The sequence below is a fragment of the Palaemon carinicauda genome, chromosome 30, assembly GCF_036898095.1.
Source record: "Palaemon carinicauda isolate YSFRI2023 chromosome 30, ASM3689809v2, whole genome shotgun sequence".
In the NCBI taxonomy this organism is placed as follows: Eukaryota; Metazoa; Arthropoda; class Malacostraca; order Decapoda; family Palaemonidae; genus Palaemon; species Palaemon carinicauda.
Window position 1 is genome coordinate 51,527,642 of NC_090754.1, and position 25,681 is coordinate 51,553,322.

The following is a 25,681-nucleotide window of genomic DNA, read 5'->3' on the forward strand; positions in this document are numbered from 1 at the left end:
AGTAACTATTTTGTTACACCGTAATTCGTGATACTTTCAAAGCAGAGCTCACGATGTTTTTTCTTTAAATTTTATAAAATATGTTTTGATATTTGAGACAAACAAGCTTTCAAAAAAAAAAAAAATTTTTAAGATGGAATACCAAACTAAAATGTAGATAAGAGTACATTACAAATAAAATACACTACAAAATCTACCAAATTAAAATATCAAAAAAGGGAAGAAAACTATACTTTGACTAACTTCCAGGACAGAAACTTAGGATTAATGTATATCAATATGTTTGTGAAGCAATGCGGATTAAGTTTGAATTCACATTAATCTGTTACTTGTGAAGCACTGAAATTTACATTAACAAAAGACCTACCTTGTGCAATATACAGTAAAGTACTTTTCTGAGATTCTTCATAAAATACACTGAATGATTATTTGTTATGCATTACAACCTACCCAGATAGTTCTTTACATGTAGTATACACAGAGTGAATAGTTAGTTGCCTTTATAAAAGAAATGAGGTTAACCCTTCTACCCCCAATGGACGTACTGGTATGTTTCACAAAACTCATCCCTTTACCCCCGTGGACGTACCGGTACGTCCTTGCAAAAAAACTTTTTTACATTTTTTTTTGCATATTTTTGATAACTTTATGAGGAACTTCAGGGATTTTCCAAAATAATGAGACCAACCTGACCTCTCTATGATGAAAATTAAGGCTGTTACAGCAATTTAAAAAATATATATTGCAAAATGGGCTTAAAAAAAAAACGCCTGGGGGTTAAAGGTTGGTAAGTTCCAAATAGCGTTGGGGGTAAAAGGGTTATATAGTGTGTTTAATGACTATAGAGTAACGAATACTTAAGAATGATGAATAAACAATATCATAAGAATTGCTGTGAGCAAAATATTGAATGGTAAATACACTATGGCATGCATATATAACGTTTCATGCAATTAGTCATTGAACACGAATTTTATCTGCTGAGACTGCAATTGTATACAGAACAAGTTGGTCAATTTACCATTCTAAACAATAATTGGATTTTAATCTTAACCATATCAAAATTTCATAATGAATATTCATACAATACTTTTAATATGCAAGGATCTATGGTAAAAATGCTTTACCAGAATAACAATTTCATCAAACTTGCTGAAAATGGAATGATATCCACATCTGAATAATTAATAATATGAAATATTGTTGTAAAATCATGTTCTCTTTGAACTTAAAAACTCAAGAATCTGGTATATTTTAGATAAAAAAAAACAATGGCAATACATACTGATACATTTTTGGTTTGACCTGAGCTGGATTCTTACGCTTATTCCATAGTATGTAATGTACTGCAATTTATTTGGATTCTAAACGACACATTATAACTTCAGACTTCCTTCTTAATGATAGAGAATTCGGGTAAAATATTACATAAGATATAAAGAATGCCTATATAAAGAGTGGTTGTACAGTAATAAGACAGGGTTAATTATAATGTAGATTAACGAACATTTTGTTTATATTGTACACTTGCACACATGTTATACCAACATAAAATTAAAATTAAATTTTTATGGGCAATGGATCGTTCTCAAGTTTTTACATAATAAAGTTAACATCTTAACATTGTCCAAAACTTTAAAAAAACATTTTTGAGAAGAAACCACATGGTGTTATTTAGCTATATGATTGGCTTATCTAACTGATTAGATAAGATAATGGGTCATATACTCACGTCATACATACAATAGCCTACAAGATTAGTTATGAAACTTTTCTTAAGATTTCCTTCTCAACATTTCAGTAAACTACGGTATATAACTTGCATAAACAATTAAACGGCCATAAGGGATGGTAAGATGGCAGCTGCGACCCCCACAGATGCTAATTTGGCCGCTGCTGAATTTTAAGCGGATGCCCGAAAAAAGGGGGGCAAGAGCCTCCAATGCCATAAATTCGGCAGTGTATCTAATCTTAAAAATGGGAAACAAAATTAAAATATTTACAACATTCTCAAGAAAAAAATAACATTACAGCTACAGTATTATCATGCCTTCTATCTGCCATCATTAAAAGTTTATCAAAACTAAACTAAGAACTTTACACATGAAACCATCTTGGTTTGGCAAAACTATTTTTGTTAAAACGATAAATTGAAGAGGAATTAAATGTTTTCTTGGAAATTAATTGGAAATCATCTACTGGTGAAACAAATATGTATTGTACATAAAATAATCCCTTAAAGCTGTATGTACAATAGTCTTTGACCACAAATATCGTTTGTTCACAATTTACGTCCATGTATGTTCCATGAGTCGCCTGAAAAAGGAAATCCTGAGGAGAAGTTAGTGTAAATTACAAGACGAGTTCAATATACTGCCAAACTAAAATAGTGAAATGAAAACAAGAAAGAAGTGCCTCAACTCCTATACAGATTATCGTATTCTTTAGTCAATTGTGACGCAGTTCTGGTAGGCCCTGCTGCTGCCTCCGATGCCTTAGATGACCGCGGAGGTAGCAGAGTAGGGGATTCAGCATTATGAAGCTTCATCTGTGGTGGATAATGTGGGAGGGTGGGCTGTGACACCCTAGCAGTACCAGCTGAACTCGGTTGAGTCCCTTGTTAGGCTGGGAGGAACGTAGAGAGTAGAGGTCCCCTTTTTGTTTTTGTTTCTTTGTTGATGTTGGCTACCCCCCCCAAATTGGGGGAAGTGCCATGGTATATGTATGTATGTATGTACTTCTGAGCTTTTTGTTAACTAATGTTTACTTTTAAAACTGGGTCAAAATAGTTTAATTTTTTGTATTATTAGGCCTTTCAAATTATATACTGCAATTTTTCCCCACATCCTAGGCTTGGAAGCAATGATCTTTCTTTATACTTTCATGAAATAACAAATACTGCAATTAGAATTTTAGTACTGTAACTGTTTACATGGTAGTCTTGAAGGCAAATGTTTCAGCTGTACTTCTAATGGCTTGTACCCGATTTATAGTGGAGGACAAAAATGAAGTCAAGAGACAATATTTACATTTCTACCGTACAAAAAGGTGCGAGGTGTGCGGAAGGCAAGGAAAAAATGTTGCCAAAAAATATTTTTGTTGAAATGCAGTTGTAAGAAGCATGTTAATAAGATAACGGATTTGTTTTGTCTTTACCAACATTTTGATTTGGAAGAGGGAACCTGTATATATTTTTCTTACTAAATTTCACCCAAAACAAATATATAGTTCTGCTGATTTAGAGCAAAAATATGGATTCAAAAGTAGAATGCTAATTAATAACTCATTACTTCTCTGAGGATACGATGATTTTGCATAATCCAATCATGTGACAATAAGTGGTATGTAGAAAATGAATTACAGTAATCTTTTTAATCCAATTTTCAATTTCTATATTCCTTTTTCATTTAAGCTATGAAACAACAAAAGTAGGTTAGCACACGACGTAATTACTCCCAGGCTAAAAGTCTTGAACCCAACAGGGATTTTGCCATTTTGAACATTCTAAAAACCCAGATATCTGTAACCAACTGGTGGGTCTGACTGAAGAGGAATTCAAAACTATTGCCCTTAATTTTATGAGAAATTACCGGTACAAATTCACCGATTCACTCATGACATTAATTTTCCAAAAGTCGTTCATGTCTGACCATCTGTCATTTACGTGGAAAGCTGATGCAAGACAATGAGAAAAATTTATAAGAAAACTTAATATGAAGAGAAAGTTGAACGAAATAAAAAGCCACAAACATACTAAAGCCTTATACAGTACTTTCTGGGGCGACCTGTGACAGCCGGTGAAAGAAGTCCTTCTTTACACTTTTCTAATATAAATCTTCCAAATATACTAGAGAAAGATAAAAGCACGGAATGCAGAGGTTACTACCCTCGCGCGATCACCTTGTGGCTGTCGTGTATACAACAGGGGCGTGTGAAAACCACTATTCACAGGCAGTACTTATTACCACAAATGCAACAGAAGATTATGACTAGCATCCAGGACTAAATAAAGGCTATTTTCTTTAGTGATTCACAATTTATAAACCTTCCTGATTTTGCACTATAAATCATCCAAGAAACCTAAATTCAGTTACTTGAGCAAGCTTAAATAATATAGGCACGGATGTTTGTGTTCTGTGCTATACACACAAGAAGAAAGTTGAGGGAGTTTAAGAGTCTAAATTCAAGAAAGCTCCAGTTACATAAAAGATATCGAGTAAAATATTCCCTCTGAGTATGGATGACCTGTAAAAGATATAGAAACAAATATGCTTAACTTTACCCTTAATACTTCTCTATACAGAAGACTTAAAATGTTCATACTAATGGCAAGTATTTTAATACCTTTATACAATCTATCACAGCAAAAAAAAATTAAAGTTAGCTTTATAATAACTATTATCATCTCTGTAATACAAACTGAAGCGCAACACATTGTAAACTATTAATGATGTTTATATAAAAATGTTGAACCCTTCAGTCAAATATTGGCTGGACTTTTCCCCAATTTGCCACATGCAGAGCCTACCGAAATCACATAATTGAACATTGCTCTCCCTCCTGTGGTTGTTCTCCTGAAGCGCCGCCACCAGGAGCAGCTTCTGTAGGTACACCAGCACCCCCAGGAAAGCCAGCAGCACCAAGAAGTGTTGACATGTCAGGCAATACTGGGTTTCCACTTTCATCAAAGTTGATCATTGGGCCCAGGTCTCCAACCAAGTCTTTAGGAGGCTGACCCATTTCTTGAAGCTGAAAAATTGAATTTAAACTATAGTACTGTACTTAGGTTCAAGTATTTCATCTACCACCCACCCTATGCCCCACTAAAATGTAGGGCATAAGAGATTTATTTCAACAAATAAAAATTATAACTTTGAAGTCAGAGTTGGGTAAATTTAATGTTCCAAGTTATTTAAAGAATTTTCTTTCAAAGAAGCTTGATTTTAATTTAATAAATAAAAGGAAAAGATTGCCAAAAAAGGGATTTTAACGAAGGAAAAATCTATTTCTGGGCGAGGAACCTGTGTCGCCCAGTGAAATGCTCCTATAGCACCATTTCTAAGGCACAGTTATTGCTAAATATACCAGAGAAATAAAGGATGCATGGAATGCCAGGAATAAACCAAGCTCGCTCACTTTATTAGTGTCGGTATAGTAAACTGGGGCGTGATAGAACCCCGACCATAGGTCTCTCACCAGTTAAACCTCTCCCTCATCAACATCCCCTGGAACCAAGATTGACAGCAATCCATGCCAGTGACTTTCCACTTCTTAAGGTAAGAACCAAAAGTACAGTACACAGATAATGATTAAAACTTAACAGGGCAAGACTTGAAAAAATGTCTGCTAAGAAGGGTAGAGATAAATTATAAAATACCCGCTTAACTTAAATCTGGAAGTGATTTGATTACTTAACCCTTTTACCCCCAAAGGACGTACTGGTACGTTTCACAAAACTCATCCTTTTACCCCCATGGACATACCGGTACGTCCTTGCAAAAAAATACTATAAAAAAATTTTTTCTTCATATTTTTGATAATTTTTTTTTGAGAAAATTCAGGCATTTTCCAAGAGAATGAGACCAACCTGACCTCTCTATGACAAAAATTAAGGCTGTTAGAGCAATTAAAAAAAAATATACTGCAAAATGTGCTGGGGAAAAAATAACCCCTTGGGGGTTAAGGGTTGGAAATTTCCAAAGAGCCTGGGGGTAAAGGGTTAATTGATTACACTGGACACCTGTTACATTCAGTATACTGCCTCATCACTCAATTTCTACAAAACTTCTACAATAAAGTTATCCTGCCAATCTTTTAGCAAGAATAAAAACAAAATCCAACCAACCTTCTGCATAAACTGCATGACCTTTTCAAATCGCTGTCCTTTGACCTCATCGGAATCAGAATCTTGTTCTTCTTCGTAGAGTTGCACGACCTACAAAAAAAAAGTCAAGAGGCATGACAATGCAAATCCTGTTTATGCTCACTCTTACGTAAGACAGTCTATTATCATTATTACAAGCTAAGCTATAACCCTAGTTGGAAAAGTTATATCCTATAAGCCCAAGGGCTCCAACAGGGAAAAATAGCCCAGTGAGGAGAGGAAAAAAGGAAATAAATAAACTACAAAAGAAGTAATAAACAATCAAAATAAAATATTTTAAGAATGGTAACAACATTAAATTACATCTTTCAAATATAATAAGCTAAAAACTTAAAAAACAAAGAGGAAGATAAATGATAGAACAGTGTGCACGAGTGTATCCTCACGAGAACTCCAATCCAAGACAGTGGAAGGCAATGGTTCAGAGGCTATGGCACTACCCAAGAGAACAAAGGTTTGATTTTGGAGTGTCCACCTAGAGGAGCTGCTTACTATAGCTAATGAGTCTCTTTTACCCTCGGCAAGAGGAAAGTAACCACTGAACAATTATATTGCAGTAGTTAACCTCATGAGAGAATTGTTTCGAATCAAAATGCAATTTTACTTGAATTTCTAATAACAAGCATCACAAAAGCAAGAATATTATTGGCTTATTGTATTTCCTACAGTAAGGTCAGTAATCTTTTTTCAAACCTTTAATCAGAAGTTGAGGAACTTCGATTCAGTAAAATATTTTTAAAAATATATCAAAATGAAAAATGCACACCAAGTAGTGTAACAGATGGTTGGCTGAAATTATTAACAGGAAGAAAACAAAGGCAGTGAAATCATTCAAGTAAAGATATACCTGTTTCATCACGTCATACTGTTTGTTGTACCGATCATATTCTTCTTCGGGTAAGCTAGTCCGGTGATCTGCTAACCAATCTGGATACTGGAAAAGTTTACAATTATCTGTTAACTTGCAGAACAAACAATTTAAACCAAAATCAATAACTATTCTCAAGTGTGTCCAATGATATGATGGGAAAGGAGTGACACAGTTCTACTAAAATCCATCTTTTTATAACACCAAAAGACAATTATAATTCATGTAAAGCAAATGAGCTTCAATAAAAACAATAAATATTTGGGATTACTTTATCTGTGATTTCCTTCATAGGCGGGTAGAGGACCTCTTTCGATAGGATATTTTCTAACATCACTTGCATCAGAGGAAACAAACCACCGAAACCACCTTCCTCTCCTTCACCTCCACCAAGTCCTAAATTTTCAAACATTTTGGTCATGTCGTCTGCAGTTGGTACACTCTGGAAATTATGAGATTAATTAGGAAATTAATGCTTTTTCTATAATATAACAACTTTATAATAATTTTCATACTCAATAAATACAGTACATACCTTTTACTTTATTAAAACTATACGACCAGGTAGCTGTGGTTTTAGCCAAAACCGAGTTATTAATAAAACATAAATCTGTCATCGACTGCCCAGAACTTGGGTTACGTGTCTACCAACTGAATGAAATTCAATCGTTGGAGCCACACTCTTCACAATAAAGTGCTTTCATATGACTAAAGCTGCTTACCATAGCTGAGTTTCGTCTACCCTTACCAAATGGAAAGTAACCACTGAACTATTTGCTGTGCGGCATTTAACCCCAGAGTTGAGAATTTCTCGATTATCTTATTATTTTCAGGTGTATGAGGAAAGAGAATATGTACAGAATACTGCAGAATATTCAGTGTATGCACACGCAAAGGAAAAATGAGCCATAACCAGAGAGGGAACCAATGTAGTAGAATCGGGCCAGCCAGAGGATCCAATAACTCAAGTGGTAGTATCTCGATGAGTGGCTAGTGCCTTGACCTACCTACTACCTGTTGTTTCTGGTTGAATAGAAACAACAGATTTTAAATGAATCCTTTAAAAGGTTTGACTGGAGCTGAATAAAGGTTGCATTACATTTTGAAAGGCAGCGGGGATCAGACTGGTGGGAGCTCACCTACTTGCTCATCATGGATTTTACAATATTAACATGGGTACTAGACTGCTAGTATATCCACTGCCAAAATGAGCCCCTTGCCTAGCACAGGTCCAAAGGGTGACCAAAAAAAAAAAAAAAAAAAAAAAGGGAATGCATGAAGATTCAAATTTGGAAGATTCTACAATGTAAGATTCTGGAGGTGAGGAAAATACAGAAGAAGATATCAACTCTGATGACGTATTTCCATTCTAAAAAACTTATTACAAAAATGTATCCTAATGTATTGGCTCAGGTAGATTCTAATCCTTCTTATTGTACTATGTCGGTAAATGCTTCTATTTCAAAGACGACCTAAACTCCAAAGTTTTCAAATCTTTCTACACAGTGGTGTGGAAATATAGATTTTCTTCGTGTCAGGGAAATGGACAAAGGAAGAATTACCAGAAACTCCTGATGTTCTTATTGCTCCTTCTCTTGAAGCTTGGTTGAATTGACATTTATAAAATAGAATTTATTAAAATTTTCCATTTTCCTTCCTTTCAATAGACACGTGGACTAGTAAAGTAATGAAACACACTAGCTTTTAATGGTAAGAAGTGAAGCAGTGATATGCCATTCTCTTTGTTATTTCAGTTTCTCAGTGACATTGGTTTGTCAAAGTCCGTTCTCTGAATTGTAAGACATTTAGTGCATTTCAAGATATCTTCCTCTGGATTTGTTAGCAATTACTACGTGGATTATTTATGGGAATTGTTTCTGGGGAATCATAAATCTCATTATCTTTGGCTCTTGCTTAAAGGTCGCTCATGAGTGACAGAGGGAAGGGACAGTGACAGTGACCTAGCAAGCAGGACAATGCCCTAGAGACTGACCATATTACATACGATCAGTGCTCAAACCCCCTCTCCACCAGAGCTAGGACTAGAGAGGGCCAGGTAATGGCTGCTAACGACTCGGCAGATAGACCTATAGGATCTCCCACACCCGCATCCTTAGCTCACAAGGATGGTAAGCTTGCAGACACTAAAGGAACTAACGAGTCCGAACAGGACTCGTACCCCCGTCTGGCAAACACCAAGCAGAGATGTTACCTCACTACTGTGAGGAGTGAGAAAGCCCCACTATTCTAGTTTCAAATTAAGCATTGAGGGTGTGTTAGAAAGGAATCCTTAGATTTTAAATTCTTTTATACCATAAATGAGTCTTCGTCTTTTATGAGTATTTAGTATCAAATTTCCCAATCTGGATGTGAGAGTTATTACGTTTTATACTTGACTTTCAGTAAATTACCGTTAAAGTTAAGATGAGTCTTTGGTACTTAAGGTACGTATTTAGGTTTCCTAAATCTTTCCTTCACTATACCACCTCCATCTAAGTTTGGAAGTTAGCAATATGAATGTCAGGGTAGGTTCATAGAAATAAATGGAATTTTTACAGTGAACTTAATTCATTTTACACTTGCCTGTCATCCATATACGTACATGCCCCCAACCTCTCTGATTAGTAATTTCAAGAGGCTATTGAACTAGTTTTACTTTGAGACAAAGACAGAGGAAATAAATCTTACCCATATGCAAGTACTGTCATACACAGAAATATAATCTCAATCATACACTAGAGAGGCAGGGCTATTACAAGGGAAAACAATGAAAAAATTCATAGTTTTAGGGTAGACATTGATATCTAACTAGCTTCGAGAGAAGCCATAGAACTACAAGAGGAATATAGAAAAATGATATTTTAATTATAAAATAAATTTTTGAATATACTTACCCGGTGAATATATAATAGCTGCAACTCTGCGGCTCGACAGAAAACACACTCAAAAAACTCGCGAGCGATCGCTATGAAGGTTGCGGGTGTGCCCACCAGCGCCAACTGTCGGCCAGATACCACTCTTGTATGTAAACAAAACCTTCAATTCTTCTCGTCCCGCTGCGTCTCTATTGGGGAGGAAGGGAGGGTCATTTAATTTATATATTCACCGGGTAAGTATATTCAAAAATTTATTTTATAATTAAAATATCATTTTTAAATATTTAACTTAGCCGGTGAATATATAATAGCTGATTCACACCCAAGGAGGTGGGTAGAGACCAGAGTTAATTATGTTTACAGCGTATAAGATAAGAGTTTTTTATTTTGACAGTTATCAATATAACAAAACCAAAATATATAGGTACCTGGTAAGGAAGTTGACTTAGACGATTACTCTGCCTTGTAAGTCTGTCTTCCTCACGGAGCCCAGCGATCCTCTTAGGATGCTGAAAGACTCCCAGGAGCTGAAGTATCAAGGGTTGCAACCCATACAACAGGACCTCATCAAACCCCTAATCTGGGCGCTCTCAAGAAATGACTTTGACCACCCGCCAAATCAACCAGGATGAGAAAGGCTTCTTAGCCTTCCGAACAACCCATAAAACAATATTAAAAACATTTCAAGAGACAGATTAAAAGGATATTGGAATTAGGGAAGTGTAGTGGTAGAACCCTCACCCACTACTGCACTCGCTGCAACGAATGGACCCAGTGTGTAGCAGTCCTCGTAAAGAGTCTGGACATCTTTTAAGTAAAATGACGCGAACACTGACTTGCTTCTCCAAAAAGTCGCGTCCGTATTACTTTGCATAGATTTATTTTGCTTGAAGGCCACGGAGGTTGCTATATGTCTAACTTCGTGCGTCTTAACCTTAAGCAAACATCGGTCTTTCTCATTCAAGTGAGAATGAGCTTCTCGTATTAAAAAAATCTGATAAAATATGACAAAGCATTCTTTGACATAGGCAATGAAGGTCTCTTAACTGAGCACCATAATGCCTCAGATTTCCCTCGTAATGACTTAGTACGAGCTAAATCGAACTTAAGAGCTCTAACAGGACATAATACTCTTTCCAGTTCGTTGCCTACGATCTCTGATAAGCAAGGAATATCAAAAGATTTAGGCCAAGGACGAGAAGGCAGTTCATTTTTGGCCAGGAAACCAAGTTGAAGTGAACAAGTGGCTTTTTTCTGTAGAAAAGCCGATGTTCTTACTGAAGGCATGAAGTTCATTGACCCTTTTAGCCGAAGCCAAGCACACTAGGAAAAGTGTCTTGAGGGTGAGATCCTTCAGGGAGGCTGAATGTAATGGCTCAAACCTGTCTGACATGAGGAACCTTAGGACCACGTCTAAGTTCCATCCAGGAGTTGCCAAACGACGTTCCTTAGAGGTCTCGAAAGACTTAAGGAGATCTTGGAGATCTTTATTGTTGGAAAGATCTAAGCCTCTATGTCGAAAGACCGAAGCCAACATGCTCCTGTAGCCCTTAATCATGGGAGCTGAAAGGGAGTGAACCTTTCTCAGATGTAAAAGAAAATCTGCGATTTGGGCTACAGAGGTACTGGACGAGGACACAGATGCTGACTTGCACCAGTCTCGAAAGACTTCCCACTTCGACTGGTATACTCTAATGGTAGAAGCTCTCCTAGCTCTTGCAATCGCACTGGCTGCCTCCTTCGAAAAGCCTCTAGCTCTTGAGAGTCTTTCGATAGTCTGAAGGAAGTCAGACGAAGAGCGGGGAGGCTTTGATGGACATTCTTTACGTGGGGCTGACGTAACAGATCTACCGTTAGAGGAAGACTTCTTGGAAAGTCTACCAGCCATTGAAGTACCTCGGTGCACCACTCTCTCGCGGGCCAGAGGGTAGCAACCAACGTCAACCTTGTCCCTTCGTGAGAGGCGAACTTCTGCAGTACCTTGTTGACTATCTTGAATGGTGGGAATGCATATAAGTCCAGAAAAGACCAATCCAGTAGAAACGCGTCTATGTAGATTGCTTCTGTATCTAGGACTGGAGAGCAATAGATTGGTAACCTTTTGGTCAACGAGGAGGCAAAGAGGTCTATGGTGGGTTGACCCCAAGTAGCCCAAAGACTCTTGCCCACGTCATTGTGGAGGGTCCATTCCGTGGGTATCACCTGACCCCTCCGACTGAGACAGTCTGCCAAGACGTTCAAGTCCCCCTGGATGAATCTCGTCAACAGGGAGATGCCTCGAATTCTTGACCATAAGAGAAGGTCCCTTGCGATCTCGAGCAGCGAGAAGGAGTGTGTGCCTCCTTGCTTGGAGATGTACGCCAAAGTTGTGGTGTTGTCTGAGTTGCCTCTACCACTAAGTTTCGAAGAAGCCTTCTAATATCATCAAGGCCAAGTGGACTGCTAATAGCTCCTTGCTGTTGATGTGCATGCTCTTCTGACTTGAGGTCCACAGACCCGAGCATTCCCGACCATCCAGGGTCGCACCCCAACCCAAATCCGACGCGTCTGAGGACAACACGTGGTTTGGGTTCTTGACTGCTAGGGATAGTCCCTCTCTCAGACTGATATTGCTGTCCCACCATTTCAGGCATGCCTTTACTGGTTCGGAGACTGGGAATGATACCGTCTCTAATGTCTTGTCCTAGTTCCAGTGAAAGGCTAGATGGAACCGGAGAGGCAGAAGGTGTAGTCTCCCTTGTGAGACAAACTGCTCCAGGGATGAGAGAGTCTCTACGAGACTGTTCCAACTCCTGACTGAATAAACGTTTCGTTTCAGCATTAGTTGGACTTCGAGCAGGGCTTGACTGCGAATCTCCATCCCCAAATATAGAATAATCTGGGATGGGATCAGTTGGGACTTTTAGGTTGACCAAAAGTCCCAACTCCCTGGCCAGACTCAACGTCCAATGTAGATCCTGCAGACAGTGAAGACTGGACGATGCTCTGAGAAGCCAGTCGTCCAAGTACAGGGAGGCTCAGATCCCCGATAGATGGAGGGATTTTGCCACATTCCTCATGAGCCTCGTAAACACGAGAGGCGCAGGACTGAGGCCAAAGCACAGGGCTCGAAACTGGTATCCCACATTCCTGTAAACAAACCTCAGAAACGGTTGGGAATCCGGGTGTATAGGAATGTGGAAGTATGCCTCCTGAAGGTCGAGAGAGACCATCCAGTCGCCTTCCATAAAAGCTGTCAAGACAGCCTGGTAGACTTCATCGTGAAGTTTGTCTTGACAATGAACACATTGAGCGCACTTGCCTCTTACGTACTCCTGCAGTGAACATGGCTGCCAAATCATGGAGCCATCCCTGAGGGACTTGTTCCTGCAGAGAACGTGGCTGTCAGATCATTGGAGCCATCCCTGAAAGCCTTGTTTATGCATGACATAATTGTACAGAAAACTTCAAAGGCTCGAAAACAGCTGTGAAGTTGACCTGTAAAATTTTGGAGCGTCTCATGGCCAGGCGCCAGGGAGAGTCTATGAGGTTTGAGAAGTCTATCTGGGCAGAGGCAGGAACTCCCAAGCCGAGAACTTCTCTCGAGTCATAACAGACTCTCGTTCTATAAGCCAGTTTAAAAGAAGGGAAAGCAAAGGCTGTCTCCCCCAAACTCCTCCTGGTGATAAACCAGTCGCCTAGCAAACGTAAAGCTCTCTTAGAAGAGCGAGAGAGCACTAGCTTATAAAACAACGGCTTCGAAGTAGTTAGGCCTAGTGTAAGCTCTGACGTTTAGGCGAACGAGGAGCAGCAGTTACAAAAAGATCCGGACAAAGATCCTTAAAAATCAGCAGGATTTATTTAAAGTCCATAGAGGGCTAAGCAGCTTTAGGCTCCTCTCCGTCTGACAGAGTCCTCAAGGGAATATCAGTAGGAGGGGGAACAGCAACTTCCTCATCTGAAGGAACCTTGTCCGATAATAGCCGAGTCTCAAGCAAGGGAGAGACCTACCGTGGTGGCAATGCTTTACAAGCAGAGTCCACACGCACTGGTGCATTAGTAGCGGACCAGGACGCAACGTCATGTAACTGCTTGACAGTCTGTGAACTGTCAACAACAACAGGTGCGTGAGACCAGGACGCAACGTCGTGTAACTGCTTGACAGTCTGTGAACTGTCAACAACAAAAGGTGCGTGAGGACGCACAGCGTCCACTCGAGACTGCTTTGACCGCCTAGACTGAGCAGTCAAAACAACTCTAGAATGCGGAGGTTTACGCTCAGCGTCAAAACAAGTCAACTCCGATTGTTAGCGAACGTCCTGAACGTCAACAGGAGCATCAGCAAGTGGCCTAACGTCCAAATGTGGCTGAAAATCCACACGAGACCGCATCGAGTGTGGTTCTAAACAACCTGACTGACGTGACTTGGCTAAGCCAACGTCAACAGGACGCACAAAGGAACGTTAGGGTGGCTGAAAGCCAGGATCTCGATGAGATAACGGCTAGGCTGAACGGACTTATCGGCAGAATAGTCTTCCATAAGGGAGGCAAGCTTATTCTGCATGTCTTGCCGTACAACCCATTTAGGATCAACGGGAATGGTTGCGGTAAGAGACGAGGGTAACGTCTGTGACCGCAAAACCTTGCCTACAAAAAGACTCTCGGAGTCTGTGTTACGCTTTTGTTAGGCGGCGAGCAGTCTTCCGATGACTGCATAGGGTCAGAGCTGTCCTAATGGTTAAAACCAGGACGCTGGACCTGTCCTGAAAGGACTGACTTTCGCTTAAAGGGCCTCGAAACCTTGTTCCACGGTTTCTTATGCGAAAAGCCTTCGGATGACGAGGAGAAAATCGTCTCTCTCGCCTTATGGTAGGGGTGATCTTGGTAAGATACACCCGATACCATAGAGGGAACGTCTGTTCGCTGATCAAGGCCTCTCGAACCTATAAGTCGTACGACATTACTTCTCCCCTGGGCTTGGGAGCTTGCAAGAGGTCCCGGACTAGGCGAACGACAGGCACGAACAGACGAACCCTCTGTCGCAATACTGATAACACTTTGCGCAATATCACTTTATCACTACGATTTTCTGTTTTGCACTTATTTCACTGAAATCGAATTTTTTAACAATTCACATTAGGTATGAATAAAACTGATTTCTACCTGAAGCACGCAATTCTACCCTCATCAAAAGGTTGTAACTGCAAAATCAGTCGTATAATGCAAGCACATTAATACCAGCAAAAAACAGTAAACATATTTTAAGATAAAAAAAAAAAAAAAATCAGTGGCTGGGGAAGAAACTAAACACTAGTTCATTCAAAACTACGTTTTCAATCTCTCACCGTACATTGCCTTGGGACGAGAATAAAAAAAACTAAAAACGTTTTATCCTTTCTCCCCGTACAGAGACTAGGGACGAGAGTAACTCGAGAACAATGTTACCCGCTTGGGACGAGATAAAGATCGGAACGTTTTCTCTCCTCTCTCTCCCTCCGTCTCTATCTCTCTCTCTCTCTCTCTCTTGATTTCGCACCTAAGAGAAGAACCCACTTACGTTTCGTCAAAAAAACAGGTTATTTGACCAAAGGAAAAAACTGAAAGGTTTTTCAATTAAAAAGTTCCTTTAAAATAGAATTTAAAACATTTAAGCTTTGAAAGAAGAATGAACAAAACGTCAGAATCGATTTACTCTTTCTGCAAAGTGAAACCGTGATACTCTCTCTCTCTATCGTAACGATAGAGCGCAAACTGCGTAGCATAAATAAACTAAACGTTAGTTCATCTTTGAAACAGTACGAAGACTATTCAAAGAAAATCTTTCAGAAAATATCTATTAAAAAATATTTATTTAAAAAGTTTTAAATCATTAGCTCTTTAAAAGCTATTTACGATTGAAAGGGCTCAACGTTGTTTAACTTCGGTTTCCAAGTTAGGACCGCCTACTCTCAGGAAAGGTCGCATATAAACAAATCATTAAAATTTATTTTGATGTTTATTATAAATGGAAAGCTAATCGAAGAGGCCTAATAAAAGCGGTTGAGATATAAAATATATAGAGGAAAATCTATAATTAATTTATAACGTGATAAGATAATTGCTAAAAGCCTAAACACACTTCCGTACTGAGGGAAGGGTCGGCCATTTAAAAGTCAAGGAAAGTCCAAAAAACAATCCAAAGTCATCAAAAATTAAATCTATCCAAAAACGAGTTCAAGATTTAAGTTGAAGATAAAACACCTGTACTGCAAAAGCTCAAACCAAAATGAAGTACTTCACCAAATATGTTAAGAAAACTCCAGGTTCTACAGCGAGTATGAATACGTCTTGTCGTCAACGTCGACAGAGAAGAATTGAAGGTTTTGTTTACATACAAGAGTGGTATCTGGCCGACAGTTGGCGCTGGTGGGCACACCCGCAACCTTCATAGCGATCGCTCGCGAGTTTTTTGAGTGTGTTTTCTGTCGAGCCGCAGAGTTGCAGCTATTATATATTCACCGGCTAAGTTAAATATTTAAAAAAATAACTTTATTACCGAAATTTCTTTGATCATAAACTTATCTCAGCACCAAAATAAGAGCCCTCACTTGTTATAGAAATTCAAGATTCTATGGTTTACCTATGGTGACTCTTAGCTATGACAGCACTTAGTGATCAGTATAACATGAGAAATACAACTGCACTAGTAAAGACCATACATCTGTTAAAGTCACTCAACAAGGAATACATCAACCTTATAAATATATATAGTGCTCACAATCATTACTATTCTGTAATTGAACTTGGAAATAAATCAATCCACAGTTCTGGATAGGTTCCAGTGATTCATTACATTGTTGAATAGTAACCATTAATTCAGACTTCATTGATACACAGTAAAATTTAATAAGCGAAGTCACCCAGAGACCCAATGCCAGATCCTACGAGGGCATGTTAACGAATAATCTAAAAGAGGAAAGAAGATTACAACAAAATTTTGTTGAAGATAATAAGTGGATAACTCGAAGTGATACACACTTGGTGGATAGTCTTAATACAAATTTGGCATATAATAAACTCCCTAAATCCCTGGAGAAGGTCTTCAAATGAATGATTTCACAAAAATTCTTTAAAATCCATGAAGTAGTTATTATATAACACAACAAACAGTGACCGCCAAACCAAAATTAAGGTCACATAAAATAGAAACAAGGTATAAATTTTGTTACAGAGTTCTTATAAAACCACATAAGAATTTTTGTAATTAGAGCTACATACGAAAGTCCGTACCTTTAACTGTTCGTTGTTTTGGCTGAGTTGCTTCATGGTTTCCGCAAGAGTGTCAGTAAACGCTCCATCTGAAGGTGCTTCTGCAGCTGCTTTGGCTGCTGCCTGTGCAAACTTCGCAAAATCTGCTGACAGCGTCGAGAAGTCTATGCTTCCTTCTGGTATTTCACTACCCGAAGGACTAGAACCTTCTGCTGGAGCTGATGTTGGCGAGGTTTCTGAAGTTGATTTATCTTTTTCTGTTTCCTGGACCTGTGAACTGGCACTGCTTGGAAGGTTCCCTGAAAAGTGTAAATTCAAAATATAATTTTTCTATTTCAATACACTGTACAGTATACTGTACAAACCTCTCATTTCTCTAATACCCGAAGATCCTGACAACATGGATCAAGTAAGTGATGAATATGTTCCACCCAAAAAGTGTACAGTATAAACAAACAAGCACTCTTGCATTTTCTTTTCATAAATAGAGATTTATTTATAAATTTCTCAAACAATTAATCATATTTCTTTATTCTAAAATATTATCTTACAGTTTTTGCATAATTTTCACAATTTTAAATACTTTTAAGCACTGCAAAGATATTCTGCATACACCATGGAAATATTCAGTCATTTCTCAACTTAATGCAATAAACCAGAAGTTCATGATTTTTATAGTTTGGCTGTACCAAGGCGCAGAAAAAAATTTCTCTGCGGGTGCGTAAAATTTGCCACCCAGTCACCCATTGACATGCTACCTCTAGAGAATTATTGGGTCCTTTGACTGGCCAGACAGTATTACACTGTATCCCTCTCTCTTATTACAGCTAATTTTTCCTTTGCACACACATACACCGAATAGTCTGGCCCATTCTTTCCACATTCTCCTCGGTCCTCATACACCTGGCAATACTGAGATTACCAAACAATTCTTCTTTGTTCAAGGGTTTAACTACTACACTGTAGTTGTTCAGTGGCTACTTTCCTCTTGGAAAGAATAGAAGAGACTCTTGAGCTATGGTAACAGCTCTTCTAGGGGAAAGACACTCCAAAATAACACCACTGTTCTCTAGTCTTGTGTAGTGCCATAGCCTCTGTACCATGGTCTTCCACTGTTTTGGGGAAGTTCTCTCTTGCTTGAGGGTACACTTGGGCACACTTATCTTATTTCTCTTCTTGTTTTTTTGGAAGTTTTTATAGTTTATATAAGAAAGATCGGTGTAAATGTTGTTACTGTTCTTAAAGGATTTATTTTAGTTGTTCACTGTTTCTCTTATACTTTACTTATTTCCTTTCCCTACTGGGATACCTTTCCTTGTTGGAGCCCTTGGGCTTATAGCATCCTTCTTTTCCAACTATGGAAGTAGCTTAGCTAGTAATAATAATGATAATGAGCCTAACAGTGATTTTGTCATGATCATAATGAAAGGAATAAAGGGATGGTTTTGACTATAATAATAAAATTTACCAAAGAATAAATTAAAATTGGAAAATGTAAGCTATCTGAACTATTCCTAAGAAAGGAAACCTATCTTGGTTTTAACCAGGCAGTACAAAGACAATGATTCTGTTACCTTTTATAGATCACTGGGAATCTGTACAGAACCCCACCTATTTGAGTTATTTTATTTTCTTCTATACAATTAGGCACTGTACAGTAAATGTAATAATTTAGTAATGACACAAAAACTAAAATGATAAGTTTGTAAGTAATTTGTACTTTTCCTAACCTTACAAACCTGGTCCTCTTTACTAAGGAGATATATTCCGGCGACAGCTGAAACTAGACGTAAAAATTTTAGCGAGGTAATACTAGCAGAGGGTAGACAAACCACCCGGCTCACACGCGCAGTCGCTAGCACAAGCCACTTTGCAATTACAGGCAGGACTTCCTGATGGTAGGTGATGGCAGGCCAGTCTATTATTATTATTATTATTATAACTTACTAAGCCACAACCCTAGTTGGAAAAGCAGTATGCTATAAGCCCAGGGGCTCCAACAGGGAAAATAGCTCAGTGCGGAAAGGAAAAAAGGAAAATAAAATATTCTAAGAAGAGTAACAACAATAAATATCTCCTATATAAACTATAAAAACTTTAACAAAACAAGAGGAAGAGAAATAAGATAGGAGTGTGCTCGAGTGTACCCTCAAGCAAGAGAACTCTAACCCAAGACAGTGAAAGGCCATGGTACAGAGGCTATGGCACTACCCAAGACTAGAGAACAGTGGTTTGATTTTGGAGTGTCCTTCTCCTAGAAGAGCTGCTTACCATAGCTAAAGAGTCTCTTCTACCCTTACCAAGAGGAAAGTGGCACTGAACAATTACAGTGCAGTAACCCCTTGGGTGATGAAGAATTGTTTGGTAATCTGTGTTGTCAGGTGTATAAGGATAGAGGAGAACATGTAAAGAATATGCCAGACTATTCAGTGTGTATGTAGGCAAAGGGAAAATGAACCATAACCAGAGAGGAGGATCCAGTGTAGTACTGTCTGGCCAGTCAAAAGACCCCATAACTCTCTAGCGGTAGTATTTCAACGGGTGGCTGGTGCCCTGGCCAACCTACTACCTTCTATGTAAAGAGCCTCAGGTTTGTATAGTTAGGATAAATACAAATTACTTCCAAATTTGTCATTTGTTCCGTCGCCAAACACAAATCTTTCCGCTCATTACTATGGAGACTCACGTTTAGGTGGGTGGAAGTCCAAGACCAACTGGCTGGTCCCTGACCAAGGGTGTGACCCTTGTGCTTTGCACAAGCTGTGGAAGAGCGTGTCCTATCACCTTGCTAACCCCAAATGAGAGATAACAGCCTGAGCAATTGTACGAAGGTGTGAAAACTAAGCAATGTGACTCGTCCAGGTAAGACTTCACATAGAGCTTTGTTTTTTCTTAACGATGATACCTACCTACAGTCAGAGAACGTCAGCTAGCAGAGTTCCTCAGCTTGCTCAAGCTCACACACACACACACACACACACACACACAGAGAGAGAGAGAGAGAGAGAGAGAGAGAGAGAGAGAGAGAGAGAGAGAGAGAGAGAGAGAGAGAGAGAGAGAGAGAGAGAGAGAGAGAGAGAGAGAACATTGTGGGTTAGAAACTCTACAGTTCAGGTTCCAGAAAGCAGGAAGGCTGACATTACCTCCCTCTTCTCCTTGATGGTGAAATCCTCGTTCCTGAGTAAATATCTTACTGTCTCTAACTAGTAGTCTAACCATGAAGTGGCTTGCAAGGAACACTTTGTAACCTGCTCTCTGCTCGCGGCATCAGCTGCAAAGAATCCTACAGACAAGGAGGAAAGCTTGTCTAACGGTAAATTCTACATCAGGGCTAGAATTGACGGATCAAGAGGGAGAGGGGATGGGCCATTGTCCACGTCATAAGCTTCCTCTGGAGGAAATAGGTGAGAGGAGTTTACTGCTCGTAAGGATTGAGAGTCCGCTGCCACCTAACCGCAGGCAATCTTCCTGGTACCCCTAACCCCCTTTGACCAAGGTATTTGCTTGGTCTAGGGGGGTTCTACTCAGAACAGAGTAGAAGCCCTGGCTCAAAGGTGGACTTTGGTTTGTCCACATGATAAGAGGTACGATGTGTCCTCAGGACACGAGAGAGAGAGAGAGCTGTACAGTAAACATCTGTTCAACTCCCCCATCGTCTAGCTCCAAAGAGTTCGAGTGTGGTACCGATGAATCTCGGACATACTTTAGGAAACCTCTTTGGGATTCTAGCCTTTATTCCTGATAGTATAAGAGCTATTTTAATTTGTTTTTATGTTACTATGTAAAAAGCACACCACTCTCTCTACCCAAGGGCAACATTTCCTACCTGAGGCATTACTCAAACCCCCCACCTTAGAGACGTAGGGATCCTCACATCTCACCCCACCACCAACTGAAACACTTGCAATTCTAATCTTTACTCATGGTTATGTAAGGTGTATTTTAGTGAATTTCTATGTTGGCATATGTGTTCATATCATGCAGAAAATATTACGTATCGTTCTCCGCCTCTGACTCCAGTTCCACCCACAATGTCAGCAAAATGTTTATCCAGTAATGCAAGTTGTTGGCACAAAACAAGATTTTTTTTCTTATTTTATTCCTTTTTTCTCAACAATCACTTCTACAAAATAGTATCATCTTCATGTCTAATATATTTCATATTAGTATTGTTCATTATTTTCACAAGTTGAAGTTAAGACTACTGTCATTATCATTTATTGACATTCTACATAATATGTCATATTCTTATATGCTCAGTGTCTATTTTGAAGCCCGTGAAATACCCAAAACAGAAATTATCCTGTTCATAGTGACAGTGACATGCAAGGTGGAATGACAAGAATAAACAAACCTTATGTCTCATGAACTAAATTTATATTACCTCTCTCTCTCTCTCTCTCTCTCTCTCTCTCTCTCTCTCTCTCTCTCTCTCTCTCTCTCTCTCTCATCAATGTTTTCTTTATTATATACATTATAAATTATACATTATAGAATACTTCTTGTGTCAAAGGAAACAAATGGATATCTTTATTACATTTTTATATAACTAAAAGTCCACTATTACTGACGAGTAGTTTTATATCTGTCAACAGCTATTTATTATAGAATTATTACAGAATAACAGTCACTTCAATTAATATAAAGCTTTTTTACACAGAATCATAGTGCTTTACCATTATTTAGAGAATATTATATAAAACAAATTACTAAAAAATTATTCTACGATCACTTCACAATGAAGAGGAAAAATATTTGGTTGTTCATAGTGAAATAAACTAGAATATCAAGCAAACTTATGAAATATTTATTCTGTAATCAGCTGTAAAACGAACATGAAATGTAGGTTATCAAAGAGTAAATGAGCATGCACTATATATCCGATGGTGACAAATCTCGTGTATAATTACTGAGGGTGGATCCGCTGCCTTGTAGTGAAGGGTTAATAGGTTGTTAAACCGAGTAAAACGGAGGATAGCACACAATGTACGTTTTCTTCCGAGCCGAAAAAAAAAAGTGGCTTGTGTTGGCTATTACGTATGTGAGCTGGGTGATTGCTTTACCGCCACTAAACCCCCACAACTAGCAGAGGGTATTAGCACCTCGCTGAAAATTTTACCGCTAGTTTCAGCTGTCGCCGAAATATGTTATTTTCATTAGTAAAATAAATTTTTGAATATACTTACCCGATAATCATGTAGCTGTCAACTCCGTTGCCCGACAGAATTCTACGGGAGGGATACGCCAGCTATCACTATACTAGAAGGGGGTGTACTCACAAGCGCCACCTGTGGCCAGGTACTACAGTACTTGTTGTTGACGCCACCTCACTTTTTCCTCGGTCCACTGGTTCTCTATGGGGAGGAAGGGTGGGTCAATTAAATCATGATTATCGGGTAAGTATATTCAAAAATTTATTTTACTAATGAAAATAACATTTTTCAATATTAAACTTACCCGATAATCATGTAGCTGATTCACACCCAGGGGGGTGGGTGAAAAACCAGTGTACAAGACTAAAGGATAGCTAAGTATCCCGTATTTCATATAATCAGTTATCCACAATAACAATGAAATAATAAGTACCTGGTAAGGAAGTCGACTTGAACCGTTACTCTGCCTTTAATAAGATCGTCTTCCTTACTGAGCGCAGCGTTCCTCTTGGAAGGCTGAATCAACTCAAAGGTGCTAAAGTATACAGGGCTGCAACCCATACTAAAGGACCTCATCACAACCTTTAACCTCGGCGCTTCTCAAGAAAGAATTGACCACCCGCCAAATCAACAAGGATGTGGAAGGCTTCTTAGCCGACCGTACAACCCATAAAAAGTATTCAAGAGAAAGGTTAAAAGGTTATGGGATTATGGGAATGTAGTGGCTGAGCCCTCGCCTACTACTGCATTCGTTGCTACGAATGGTCCCAGGGTGTAGCAGTACTCGTAAAGAGACTGGACATCTTTGAGATAGAATGATGCGAACACTGACTTGCTTCTCCAATAGGTTGCATCCATAACACTCTGCAGAGAATGGCTCTGTTTGAAGGCCACTGAAGTAGCCACAGCTCCCACTTCATGTGTCCTTACCTTCAGCAAAGCAAGGTCTTCTTCCTTCAGATGAGAATGTGTTTCTCTAATCAGAAGCCTGAATAGTAAGAAACTGAGTTCTTAGAACTTGGAAAAGAAGGTTTCTTGATAGCACACTATAAGGCTTCTGATTGTCCTTGTAAAGGTTAAGACCTTTTTAGATAGTACCTAAGAGCTCTAACTGGGCAAAGTACTCTCTCCAGTTCATTCCCCACCAAGTTGGACAGGCTTGGGATCTCGAACGACTTAGGCCAAGGACGTGAAGGAAGCTTGTTTAGCAAAAACCGAGCTGCAAGGAACATGTAGCCGTTTCAGATGTGAAAACAATGATCCTGCTGAAGGCGTGGATCTCACTTACTCTTTTAGCTGTTGTCAAGCACACGAGGAAAAGAGTTTTTAATGTGAGGTCCTAAAAAGAGGCTGATTGGAGAGGTTCAAATCTTGATGACATAAGGAACCTTAGGACAACGTCTAGACTCCAGCCTGGAGTGGACAACCGACGTTCCTTTGAGGTCTCAAAAGACCTAGGGAGGTCCTGTAGATCTTTGTTGGTGGAAAGATCCAAGCCTCTGTGGCGGAAAACCGCTGCCAACATACTTCTGTAACCCTTGATCGTAGGAGCTGAAAGGGATCTTACTTTCCTTAGATATAACAGGAAGTCAGCAATCTGGGTTACAGTGGTACTGGTTGAGGAAACTGCATTGGTCTTGTACCAGCTACGGAAGACTTCCCCTTAAGACTGATAGATTCTGAGAGTGGATGTTCTCCTTGCTTTGGCAATCGTTCTGGCTGCCTCCTTCGAAAAGCCCCTAGCTCTTGAGAGTCTTTCGAAAGTCTGAAGGCAGTCAGACGAAGAGCGTGGAGGTTCGGGTGTACCTTCTTTACGTGAGGTAGACGTAGAAGGTTCACTCCTAGAGGAAGAGTCCTGGGAATGTCGACCAGCCATTGCAGTACCTCTAAGAACCATTCTCTCGCGGGCCAGAGCGGAGCCAACCAACGTCAGCCGTGTCCCTTTGCGAGAGGAGAACTTCTGAAGTACCCTGTTGACAATCTTGAACGGCGGGAATGCATACAGGTCGAGATGGAACCAATCCAGCAGAAAAGCATCCACGTGAACTGCTGCTGAGTCTGGAATCGGAAAACAATACAATAGGAGTCTCTAGGTTATCGAGGTAGCGAACAGATCTATGGTTGGCTGACCCCACAGGGCCCAAAGTCTGCTGCAAACATTCTTGTGAAGGGTCCACTCTGTGGGGATGACCTAACCCTTCCGGCTGAGGTGATCTGCCATGACATTCATACCGCCCTGAATGAACCTCGTTACCAGCGTGAGCTTTCGATCTTTAGACCAGATGAGGAGGTCCCTTGCGATCTAGAACAACTTCACGAAAGAGTCCCTCCCTGCTTGAAGGTGTAAGCCAGGGCTGTGGTGTTGTCAGAGTCCACCTCCACCACTTTGTGAAGCTGGAGGGACTTGAAGTTTATCAAGGCCAGAAGAACCGCCAACAACTCCTGCAATTGATGTGAAGTGTCCTTTGCTCCTGATTCCATGTTCTCGATCATTCCTGTCCGTCCAAAGTCGCACCCCAGCCCGTGTCTGATGTGTCCGAGAGGAGACGGTGGTCGGGTTTCTGAACAGACAAAGGTAGACTTCCTTGAGAAGAAAGCTGTTCTTACACCACGCGAGAGAAGACCTCCTCTCTTCGGAAACAGGAACTGAGACCGTCTCTAGCGTCATGTCCTTTATCCAGTGAGCAGCTAGATGATACTGAAGGGGGGGAGGTGGATTCTCCCTAACACGATGAACAGGGCCAGCGATGAAAGTGTCCCTGTTAGACTCATCCACTACCTGACTGAGCATCGGTTCCTTCTCAGCATGCTCTGGATGCATTCTAGGGCTTGGAAGATCCTTGGGGCCGACGGAAAAGCCCGAAAAGCTCGACTCTGAAGATCCATACCCAGGGAGACAATGGTCTGGGATGGGATGAGCTGAGACTCCTCAAAATTGACCAGGAGGCCCAGTTCCTTGGTCAGATCCATAGTCCATCTGAGAATCTCCAGACAGCGACGACTTGTGGGAGCTCTTAAAAGCCAGTCGTCTGACGGAGCCGGACACAAGATCATGGTACTGCTGCACAGTCTGTGAACTGTCAACCATGGGGAAGCGAGGAAGTACATTGACAACCCGAAGCTGTCTAGACTGTCTGGGTCGTACAGACAACTCCTTATCGGGTTGCTGAGGTTGCCGCACTGCGTCACAACAAGTCACTCTGCTGGTTGTTGAACGTCTTCCCAGTGACACACTGACTCCGTAAACAAAAAATCCTTTAACAAGGACTAAGCTTGGACTGCATGTCTTGCAACACAGCTCAAGGTCTATGGGAGCAGGTGTGGAAACAGACGGGGTTAGTGACTGAAGTGGAACCATTACCTTCCCTGGAAGCATGTTATGCTTAAATAAAAGTCCAAAGGAGGCTATGCAGCTAAAGGCTCCTCTCCAAATGACAGAGTCCTCAAGGGAATATCAGAAGGAGGGAGAAAAGCACTTTCTCATCTACAGGGACCATATCCGAGAAAAGTTAAGTTCTCTCAGTGAGGGTTTCAATGGTGCAAAAGCAGCAGACTAGAAGGCAACATTATGAAACTGCTTGACAGTCTAGTGAGTTGGCAACAACCAAAGATGTATGACTGAGAAGCATGCGGTAAGGTATGCAGAGCATGTTGTATGCAGAGCATGCTGTAT

General features: G+C 39.9%; 1 protein-coding gene across 3 annotated transcripts in view; it reads right to left on the reverse strand.

Annotated features, from left to right (window-relative positions):
* Positions 1-3,845: 3,845 nt before the first annotated feature.
* Pex19 (peroxin 19) overlaps positions 3,846-25,681 on the reverse strand; it is a 101,108-nt gene continuing 79,272 nt past the window's right edge. For all 3 annotated transcript variants that reach the window (XM_068353771.1, XM_068353769.1, XM_068353770.1), the window contains exons 4-8: positions 16,877-17,154; positions 7,024-7,194; positions 6,732-6,818; positions 5,846-5,935; positions 3,846-4,749 (exon numbers count right to left, since the gene is read on the reverse strand). In XM_068353771.1, the coding sequence (XP_068209872.1) occupies positions 4,534-4,749; positions 5,846-5,935; positions 6,732-6,818; positions 7,024-7,194; positions 16,877-17,154 (842 nt within the window). In that variant the 3' untranslated portion in view covers positions 3,846-4,533. The remainder of the gene's footprint in view (positions 4,750-5,845; positions 5,936-6,731; positions 6,819-7,023; positions 7,195-16,876; positions 17,155-25,681) is intronic.